Source organism: Pyxicephalus adspersus, chromosome 12 (assembly GCF_032062135.1).
Source record: "Pyxicephalus adspersus chromosome 12, UCB_Pads_2.0, whole genome shotgun sequence".
Taxonomy (NCBI): domain Eukaryota; kingdom Metazoa; phylum Chordata; class Amphibia; order Anura; family Pyxicephalidae; genus Pyxicephalus; species Pyxicephalus adspersus.
The window spans coordinates 8,053,649-8,065,029 of NC_092869.1; the positions used below are offsets into that span (position 1 = coordinate 8,053,649).

Here is an 11,381-nt window from a genome sequence, read left to right on the forward strand (position 1 = left end):
TTAGTTTGTTGGGTGAAATATACCCAGTTTTGTGTGAGGTACACCTGCATTGCATATGTGACAGGGAAATTAATATAGTTAATTCATCTCTTAGTTCGGTGGGTAACATATACCCAATTTTTGTGTGATGTACACCTGCACTGCATACGTGACCGGGAAATTATTATAGTTAATCCGTCTGTTAGTTCGGTGGGTGACCTCAAAGAATGAGGAGAGCATCAAATAAGAGACGTGGCCCTGGTTGTGGTGCTGCTGTAGTGGGTGGAGCTCCTGTTGCAGGGAGAGGACGTGGTCGATCTCTGCCAGCTACACGCCCAAATGAAACACCTTCCTCAGGTGCACGTAGGCGACAGAATGTTTAGCATTATTTTGTAGGCCTGAATTCGGGTGTACAAATGGTGAGGCCAGAACTAGAACTAGAAGTAGAGGCAGTAGTAGATTGGGTGGCTGACAGTGTCTCCGATTCCTTCACATTGTCTCCCACCCGGTTCCTGCTGAAAGCGCAGAGTTGGCACCTGCAGCCTATGGGCATCTGTCTTTCACCTCACCCCCTTGCAAATCACCCAAGCAGTCTGAGTCCCAAGCCATGCAGTAGTCTCCTATGCTTTTTGATGACTCTGCTGGCAGGGTTTTGGTGGGCCATCCACATAGCCCTGCTACATAAGTGGAAGATATTGAGTGCAATGATGTCCAACCACTTATGTTTCAGGATGTGGACATGGGAGGACCACCACAGCATGTCTCAGATGATGATGAAACACAGCCGCACAGCAAAAGAGGGAGCAGGGTGCAAAAGCAGAGGGGCCGTCCCCTACCAGTACGCCTGCTACTGCCCACCACACCCAGGGACTGAGCTCACCAAAGCCAGCTCCAAGGAGTTCCCTGGCGTGGTAGTTCTTCAGATAATGTGCTGACGACAAGACGCGAGTGGTTGTGGTTTGAACGCTGTGCAATCAGAGCCTGAAGCAAGGCATAAATGTTCTAAACCTGAGTATCACCTGCATGACCAGGCATCTAAATGCAAAGCACGAGCTGCAGTGGAGTAAACACCTCAAAAACCACAAAAGATCTCAGGCTCCTCCTGCTCCCTCTTTTACTGCAGTCTCGGCCTCTTCCTCCCCCTCTTGAGTGACAGTGGCACCTGCCACCACGCAAACAGAGGATGTGGCAGCAACGCCACCACCTCCGTCACCATCACCAAGCATCTCCACACTGTCCCATGGAAGCGTTCAGCTATCCATCTCCCAAACACTGGAGAGAAATAGGAAGTACAACCCCTACCCACCTGCGATCCCTGGCCCTGAATGCCAGCATTTCAAAATTCCTGGTGGAGATGGAGATTTTTAAAAACCCTATAGCAGTGGCTGTCCCACAGTACGTGGTTCCCAGCCGCCACTACTTTTCCAGACGAGCCATCCCTGCCCTGCACAACCAAGTGGTGCAATATTAGGTGGTGCAAAATTAGGTGTGCACTGTGCAACGCCATCTGTGGCAAGGTCCACATAACCACCGATACGTGGACCAGTAAGCACGGGCAGGGACATTATATCTCCCTAACTGCACACTGGGTAAATGCAGTGGTGGCTGGGCCTGAGGCAGATATCAGTTTGGTGCATGTCCTTCCGCCACCGACAATTGCAGGACGTTTCTCTTTGCCTCCTGTTGCCTCCTCCTCCTACTCCACTTCCTCATCTACCACCTCCTCATCAGGTCAGCGTAACACCTTCACCACCTACTTCAGTACAGCCAGGGGGAATCGACAGCAGGCTGTTTTGAAACTCATCTGTTTGGGGGAAAAAAACCCACACCGCGCAGGAGCTGTGGACTGGCATGGAACAACAGACCGATGAGTGGTTGGTGCCACTGAGCCCCAAGCCCAGCCTGGTGGTGTGCGATAACGGGCGAAATCTTGTAGCAGCTCTGGGCCTTGCCGGTTTGACGCACATCCCTTGCCTGGCGCATGTGCTGAATTTGGTGGTGCAGAGGTTCCAGAAAAATTACCCCAATATATCAGAGCTGCTGCAGAAAGTGCAGGCCATCTGTGCGCGCTTTCGGTGTTCTCACCCTGCTGCTGCTTCCCTGTCTGTGCTGGAGCGTAACTTCAGCCTTCCCACTCACCGCCTCATATGCGACGTACCCACAAGGTGGAACTCCACCTTGCACATGCCGGAGAGACTGTGGGTGCAGCTGCAGGCAATAGTGGAGTTTCAGTGCAGCATGCACGGGTGAGTCGCTCTGCAGAACAGCACCACTTTACCACCAACGAGTGGGCCTCCATGTGGGACGTGTGTGCCGTGTTGCGCTGTTTCGAGTACTCCACCAACATGGCCAATGCCGATGACGCCGTCCTGCTGTAACCTACAGGGACATCCTTGCAGTTATAGTTACGTGTCTATACACTGGCCTAGGTACACTAAGCACACATTCACAAACCAGTATACAAACGTTACACACATACTGTACACGAAACACAGACCTACCTAAACAGAACCCCCAGCCCACAGCATTTTCTCCCTTATGCTTTGCTTCCTCCTGTTATGTTACCGTCAATGGTCAAGACGGGATTTGGCAGCTGCCATAAACGATCACAAATTTTCTCCCGGTGCCATGCCAGTAATTAAAGCATTGGGGGGAGGAGCAGCAATGACCCTTATGTGAACCTCTATGTCAATGCTTTCTAAAGTTTGCATTACCATGTTTTTTTAATGTGTGTTTATTAAAGAGAAAATTGCAAAGTCCTATCAAAATCAATGTAACTAAATTCAATGTCTTTTTTCTAACAGATGGAGTTTATTCTGGCCAATCGATTGTCCTTGTTGGGGAATATTTTGATTTCTTAATCAAGAAGAACTATTCACAACCCATTAGAGAAGTGATCTATAGATTTGAAAGAGAACTTCTAAAGAAAACTGTCAAAATAGCAGAGTTTAAAGAATCTAAACTACATATCGAAAGTGGCCAATTTGAAAACCGCCTAGAAGATGTCAATGATGGGATGGGATTACGTATTAAAAACAGTCTCTTTAAAGACAGTGGAACATACAATGCCAAAATTACCCTTGAAAATCATGAGGTGTATACTGAGAAGTTCACTGTCATTTTCTGTGGTAAGTGGTAACATTTATCATTCAGTGTTTCATTTTTATATGGACATCATTGAGAATAAACTTTATCCAAGTGCTGAAACTTGAACCAGTCTTACCTGGTAGATGTAGGAACACGGGCTAATGAGGGCTTTCGTTCAATAAATTCTTAATGGAGGGTGAAGTCTCTGGATGTTAGGTTACATCAAAAATATAATTTGACAAATTATAGGTTTGTAAAAAAAAACAGAAAAATTTTTTTATGTTTTCAAAAATGTTTAGTATAATGTTGATTCAAGCAGTGATCTGCAATGCAACAGCAAAATAAAGGAAAATACTGTCCACTACCAATTCTATTCCATTATGCCACATCCCATGAAAATTAAATATCAATTTTACTATTTATACAGAGAAAATTGGCAATAGCTTCAACATGACTAAATAATTAACATACTTCTTTAATTTCCAACACTTTTTTCAAATATTAAAAATATAATTTAAAAATACAATGCATGCTCACTTAGCCCATATAATAAATTGCTAAATTCTCAACAAGTTACATGGAACCACTCTACTTCCTCAGAAGGAAAGCCTATGAGCTGAAAAAATATATTTACAATAATAATCACATATACTAATTTATATCACAAAACAATATTTAATAAAATGAAAAACAATATCCACTTACATAAATAATCACATGAAACAATAGCCTCCCCAATTCTTGGGTCACGGAGAAAAGCAGAGGGTAGTATAGTAGATATCAATTCAACCAAGCCAGCCAAGAAATCCAAACCTTCACTCACAGGTATATTAATGATTTTTACTCATAAAGAGTTCACATTCCTTAAATGATTTTCAATAAAAATATAAAATATATATATATATATATATATATATATATATATATATATATATATATAATTTCATACTCATATGTCTTTTTTTATTTTCCCCAACAATACGAAGCTTACATTCAAAAGTACACTATATATCTATCTATTTAATAGGCACATATGTATATATTTATCTGTCATAATGTGGTGGTTGACCTCATCTTGTTGGACTACTTGGCTGGGGCATGATTAAGGCACAGATCCTAAGGCACTAATCCCTATATTTACCAGCACATCCTGGGGGTCATAGAACTGGAAGGCAAATGATGCAGTTCTCAGACATGCTTGAGCTGGTTACAGCTGTCATTCCAAGATACAGGAATGAGATACTGAAGCCTAACCTGACAGGCCAAGAGAACACACAACTGGAGCCTGCAAATCAGAGATGGTAAATTATTACACTTCTAATTCAGGCAACATTTTGTTTACTTTCACTTTCTCATATAGGAAAGATGAAGCGACTGGTCCGAGACCATGTGGCAAGCAGGTTCACTTTCCACCAGAGGGAGTGCTAAGGTTGAGGCACCTTAGATGATGTTTTTACCCCCACTAGCAAATTGAGCATGCCTGCAAAAGATTCTATTCCTCTGATGCAAAGGGATGGTTTTCATATTGCAGACCAAGAAATAATAACAACACAGGAACCTGGAGATTCATGGACAGAACTGTTGCTTGTTAGAGAGGGGTATAGGGTAGGAGGGTACAAGTCACCTAGTCTTGTGGCCATCTGTGGCAGGAATATCCAAACCCTTCTTACATACACCCCTTATTACAAATGTCCTTACACAGAATTGTAACACTGAATAAGAGACCTAGGAGAGGATTGGAAAAGTTGGTTCTTCTGAAACCTTTAGATCCCCAACAGTTATATTCCATGTATACTTCTATGATTTTGTCAGACATGCACCTTGTTCTGCTTGCATTCCTATGTGTGGAAGGTTGCTTTAAGAGGTAGGACAAGGCTGTAAAACCATTATTCTAAAACCTTCAATACTGCCAGTTACCAACAAAGAGAGATTCTCCCATAATCTGTTTGATGGACTTACACAGGTCTTAGTGATCAAGATGTAAAATCAGATTTCCCTGTCTGCATCAGACTGTTCCTGAGACAAATGTTGTTACTGTATTTGCTATGGCTCTTGACCTTGGTTTTGGCTTCCAATCTTTCTTTTGTTGCCTACATTTGGCTTTGGCTTCACAACTTGTCACAGCTCTTGAATTCTGAAGATTTCATAGTTGCTGTCCTACCTCTTTCTGTTTCTGCATGTCCCTTCCACTGACTCGTATGTAGAATGAGGATCACAACATACTAACTCTCAAAGGCTCTGGTAAAGATTCAATATATGTAACCTAATACTTTACATACTAAACCTGGTCTATGTTGTCAGTAGATCAGCATCCATAGTTCCTATGTGGCTCCAGCATTAGGGCTGACTCATGACAGCCACCCTCTAATTAATCACCTATAGCTTGTGGGGAACAAGCTGCACTCCCATGGTCAGCCATGGTTTTTTTTGGCTCGAAACCCTGTCTTCTCAAACCAAGGGGGGGGGGGGGGTTAATTTTGGTGAATGTAGCCAATCAAAGGAATTCAGCCAATGGTAAAAAGCATTTAAAAGAGGCAACAAATGTCAGGTGCCCTCAATTTCCTAACCCAATGTGTAGTCACACATACAAATACAAGTACTTGTCACTGAACTATGCAGGCATCTTCAAACTGGGGTCAATCAACTAGTGTGAGGAACCTCTAGCAACCTCTAGAGAAGCCCTGAGAATAGGGGGCAGCTGCTGAGCTCGCTTTTATGATAAAGTCATCCATGGATCAGATTTTTTTTAGAATAATGGAGTAAGCATGCATGTATAGTTGCAAAGTCTCGAATTGTGAGAAGAAGCAGAACCATTTTGAAGAACTGCAAAGTGGGAATCTATGAATAAAATATAGGTGCCGCCAAACTACTCATCAAAACATCATTAGGACCTCTTGGTATCAGCTAGTCTCTGTGTGTGTATAACTAAATAAAAAGGGAGCTGGCAAAACATTCTCTTTAGAATAATTTGAAATACTTTTTTGAATTGAGCGTAGTGGACAGATTATCTTGGCTAGCATTGGGAATTTCCTAGGCCAATATTGGAAATAATGCCACTTTTTTTCCTTGTCCAAGAAATGCTGTTAGCAAATTGTTTTCTATCTGTTTGCAGAACTCATTCCTGCTTCATCTGATGCTCTCAATTGCTCTGTCCCAATAAACACCTCATTGCCATCCGTATACAATGGCTCTAGATATCAGCCATGTAATACTGAAGACTCAATCCACATGTTACCAGAGTCTGAGTCCTTGCATCTGGTGTCTTTGTGCTTGGTACAGAACTCAAATGATCAGAAGAATGATTCTGATTCAAGTTCCCAAAAAGGTAAGGTTTGATTACATTACCGATAAGATTAGCACAGTTATATTGTGTTTCTGTAAGGCACACACAATAGGGCATGAGGTAAACTTGACCTCTCACAAAATTAGAATTAACAGCTTGTCTAGTGTTCTGACCACAAAAGTAGTCAGGTTCATCTACCCCAAGCAGGTACCCGTAGAGTACAACAACCAAACTGACTTGTGGTCAGTTGCCAATTGTGATCTTCAGCATAGACATGAACTATAGAACATTCTGTTTAGTAGAACCTCTAATTCTTCTATTGCCCAATATAATGCATATACCCAAGCTCCAGCCTAACTCCCATGTCCTCGTAATCATAGAGTATGTAATCTGGAAGAGCCATGCGTGTGATGAGGTAATGAGTGAGGAAGTCACTAGTAGGTCATTGGATGGATGAGCAGAGAGAGTGGCTGGGAGAATATTTTTCTATCAGGTCAGAAATGTAAGTGGGACAAGAACTGTGGAGGGATTTGAAGGCAAAGCACATGAGTTTGAATTTGAATCTAAGGTGAAATGAAAGCCAATGAAGAAAACTACAAAGATATACACCAGAAGATGAGTGGTGGGAAGGATGGATAAGTCTGGTTGCAGTGTTCATAATAGATGGTACAGGAGGGAGTCGGGTTAGTGGAATACCAGAGAGGAGGACAGTAGTCCAGATGAGAGATGATAAGAGCGTGTACAAACACTTTAACCTGTTAATAAAAGGTTTTAGAAAAATGTTTTGTTTTTTTATAGAGGAATGTCACAAGTACCATAATTAAAGATACACTGGAGCATTGTGATATACTAATATAGATATAGCAAACAAAAATAAATAAATAAAGATTCTCTAGGAAGGTTGATTTCTTTCAGCAAAGGCATTGAGCAACATTTTGGATCCCCTTATTTTATTAATGTTGCCTCCTATTCTCCGTATCATAGTGCCTGTGGTTAATATCCTCGCTCCCGCAGAGCTGGCAGTGGCTCACACTAATAATTTTCATTCTACTTGTAGTTGCTGTCTTCCAAATCTTGGAAGTCACAGTTACTCTTCTGCTCCCAGACACTAGTATGAAATGACTAGAAGAGACTTGTCAGGATTACCCAGAAAATGGTGTACTGTGCCACAAGACTTTGAGCAGGAACAGGTAAATATAATACATATGATCAAGCACCATTGCCGGCTCTGCACAAGTATCTAATGGGACCTTTATGATCATTGATGGGACCTTCATGTCCCTGGGTCCAAAAGCTCCAACATTGGTTGCTATGATGATCCCAATTCCTCTTCCTTTCAATCCTCTGGACACAAGGAATGCCTTGCATTGCCTGACACAGGGTTTGTTATGACATAAGTTTGGGGAATTGGAACCTAAGGTCCAGTAGTCAAGGATGCAAGAAACGGAGGTGAATGTGAAAGGTGATGGTCTACAATTTGTGGTTGCAACCTCCTCTTCTTTTATGTGTGCATACTGACTGTGTAGAGGGATTGGTATCTTGTAATGTCAGAGACCTGAGTGATAGCTAAATTTTTAACTTAACACAACTGGTTACAAATAAGGTTTCTTTACCTTTTCCTTACAGGATTTCACCACAATCGGAAACTCTGGCCTCGGGTTATTCCATTCCTGTTTGTTATAGTACTGGGTATTATAGTGGTATATAAAACATTTAGTAAAAAAGAAGAAATTAAACTCAGTGTTCAAGCAACAGATACTACCATACCACTATCTATTAAATGTAAGTACATCCTGCCTATTTTATGTAATTAAAACATAATATGGTTTGTTTGCTTAAACCAACAGTTTTAGTTATGGCTGGATCAACCCACTGGCATTTGATGTGTCCTGAATTCTTGGTCATTGTTAAATGTTCCTGTCCCCTCCTAATCTTAGATTAAAAAAACACGCATCAGTATTTGATCTAACTGTAGCTAGAATGACTAAAAGGGTTTCATCTGATCAGTGCCAATGATGGGAGGGTAGAAAATTGAGTAAAAGCATTTGGGAATATGGGATTAAAATAGAAAATTTGGACCTGTTACTGTGTCTTGTATGAGAAAAAAACAGCTTTAGGCTAAGTCTACACTGACTTTCTTCTGAAATGCTTATAAATGTCCATGCAGCTTTTACAACACCCCAAACCCCTAAAAAATATCCTCTATATGCCATTTCAGAGGCATTTTCAGCATTTTAGGGCATTTTAAAATGCTGCAAAATTTGTTTTCTTCATGGCCCATCAAGAAAACTCTCTAGTGTGGGCTGTCTTTTTAGAATAAATGGTAATTTCAAACAGCATTTCAAAGCTGAGTTTAAATATTAGGGAAACAGTCCTTGTAGACATAATTTTATATGTCACCTACTTTTATAGTTAAAATAAGTATGACCAAATCCAAGTTCAACTTGTCCATGTTGGCCATCATAATGCTTTTAGAAAGTGTTATATAAAATGTGAGCATTTGCCAAGTTTGTATACAACATTTCTGCTATTATTACTATAGTTTTATGAGAATTTACTGACATTTTCTTTCTTACTTATATGCCTAGACCCTGAACCAGAACAGTCAGTTTACATCCCCAAAGGAACTGGGACATATTCTCACCTTAAACCTATCTCACTTCATGAAAGTAAACAGGTAAGGTACTGTGCTTTCACCTATAAAATTGACAGTGTTGTGCTTAAAGTACATTTTTGACACATTGTATGTTTTTCGAACTATAAGCTGCAGAAGGGGACGTCTGTAATTGGAAGATTTTATGAACATGGGTATGTCCATTGTTTTGGTGAATGTTTAGTGTGTGCTATTGCTGGCTGGGTGTGCTAAGCCTCTATACAATTGGAGATATGACCCCTCTGGGACACATGCCAATGAAAGGGAGCTGTGCACTCTTGGGTTTGGCAACCTTGCTGTTACCTGTAATTTTCCAGCAAGTAGCTGTTTTTGCCTTACTGTGCAATGGGAGCTGAGAAATATAGATATCAACTGACTTCACCTGCTGATTGATATAGCACTTACTATGCAACCCACACTTAGCCTGTCAATGAGTCCTCAGTATTTAGTAAGGCACAGACAGGATGCTTACTGGCCTTGTAAAAATACCCTTGTCTAACCTCCCTAGCAGTACATTTCTTTCCGGTTTTATGTCTATAAATCTGTTATAAGGGGAGTTCTTGTTCACCATGCGCGAAGGTCTAAGAGCGAACACACTCTCCAATTGACTAAGCTGGAAGCTGAAATGGAGGTGATTGCTACCATTTTTAGGATACACCCCACGGAATGCAATAGGAGTTTATATCTTCAGGCTAAAACAGACGAATTTGTGTCTTGCAGATATTGCAGAACGCAGCATTCGGTGGACACAGCAAAAATGTTACGCTAATACTAATAAGATTGGTACAATGTAGCTAATAAATCACAAAATATCCCCAAACATAGACCTACAAATTCATTGCGCACTAGAAATCATTTGTGTACTTCTAATTCCATTAATATTTTGGAGGAATTTAGATTTCAACTTGCTAAACTGTATAAAGCTCCTTCTAAATTGTCTTCTAAACAGGCGCTAACTTTTTTGTCTCAAGTACATCTTCCATCATTGTCTCCTGATCAGGCAACAGGTTTAGGAGCAGATATCACTGAGACAGAAGTTTTAGCTGCAATTAAGTCCCTCAAGATTGGTAAAAAAAAGGGGGTCCTGGACAGTTTCACAGTTCTTTTTTATAAAAACAAATTGTGGACCATATTGCTCCACATCTAGCTACCCTTTTAAATCATTTTAAATCTACTGGTTTCCCTAGTTCTGCTTTGTTGCAGGCTCAAGCGGTGATGATTTCTAAGCCGTGTAAGGACCATTTAGATTGGCCTAATTATAGACCTATATCGCTTCCTAATATAGATCTGAACATTTTGGCCAAAGTACTTCCTATACGACTCAATGAGTTCCTTCCTCCTTGATCCATAAGGATCAGGTAGGCTTTATACCTGGGATTTAGGCTTCTGATATTATCCGCCATTCCATATTACCTACTTATTTAGCTAGAAGGTCTGGTCAAAAGACTATGTTTCTATCGCTTGATATGAACAAGGCTTTAGATATCCTGGCAATACCTACATATGGTTCTGCAGAAGTGGAATAGGGGTGCAGACTTTATTTTATGGATAATTGCTATCTATTCTAATCCGACTGCTTCTGTGAAATATTGTGGATATACCTCAAAGCCCTTGGATATTGCTCTTAGTACCCAGCAGGGGTGTCCTTTATCCCCATTACTTTTTGTGTTGGCTTTGAAACCCCTAGCGGCATTCATTAGACAAAGTCCTGAAATTTTGGGGATTGGGGAAGTTTCCCTTTATACCCACAAAATTTAGCTTTTTGCGGATGACATTTTATTATACGTCTCTTCTCCTCATGTCACATTGCCATCCATAGTTACGAAACAATATCTGGGCTTAAAGTTAACCCATCTAGGTCGTTTGCGTTGAATGTGTCTATGTCAGGGACAGATTTGATGGTTCTTTAGGCCAACTACCCTTATAGCTGGGTTTAAGAACTGCCTTATCTGGGTGTTCGAATTGTTGCAAATCGTGAAATGTAGTATAAAGCTAATTATGTACCTTTAATTAAATCACTTTGTTCCCTGTTAAAATCATGGAATACTCCTTACCTTTCTTGGTTCGGACGTATACATGCTATCAAGATGACTTTTTTACCTAAAATGATGTCCCTTATGCAGGTTCTCCTGATACATTTTCCTTTTGGGATCTGTCAGGTTCACCAGCACAAGGTATTAAAATTTATCTGGAAGTCTGGACTTCCTCGTATCAGCAAACAGGTATTTTTTCATCCTAAATTGGCAGAAGGCCTAGGTGAACCCCATTTGTACTCCTATTATAAGGCGTCTCAAATAGCCCCTTTTATTTCTTTTCATCATAATGACTGTCCTTTGTGGGTTGTGATCGAATCGACCCTTATCAGTCCGCACTCCGTAG

At 40.9% G+C, this 11,381-nt stretch overlaps 1 protein-coding gene across 3 annotated transcripts in view; it reads left to right on the plus strand.

The window, feature by feature from the left end:
- LOC140341907 (uncharacterized) overlaps positions 1-11,381 on the plus strand; it is a 19,237-nt gene that overhangs the window by 4,127 nt on the left and 3,729 nt on the right. For 2 of the 3 annotated variants that reach the window (XM_072427845.1, XM_072427843.1), the window contains exons 2-5: positions 2,784-3,107; positions 6,179-6,391; positions 7,976-8,131; positions 8,938-9,026. In XM_072427845.1, coding sequence (XP_072283946.1) covers positions 2,996-3,107; positions 6,179-6,391; positions 7,976-8,131; positions 8,938-9,026 — 570 coding nt within the window. In that variant the 5' untranslated portion in view covers positions 2,784-2,995. The remainder of the gene's footprint in view (positions 1-2,783; positions 3,108-6,178; positions 6,392-7,975; positions 8,132-8,937; positions 9,027-11,381) is intronic. The other variant, XM_072427844.1, reaches the window with a different exon arrangement.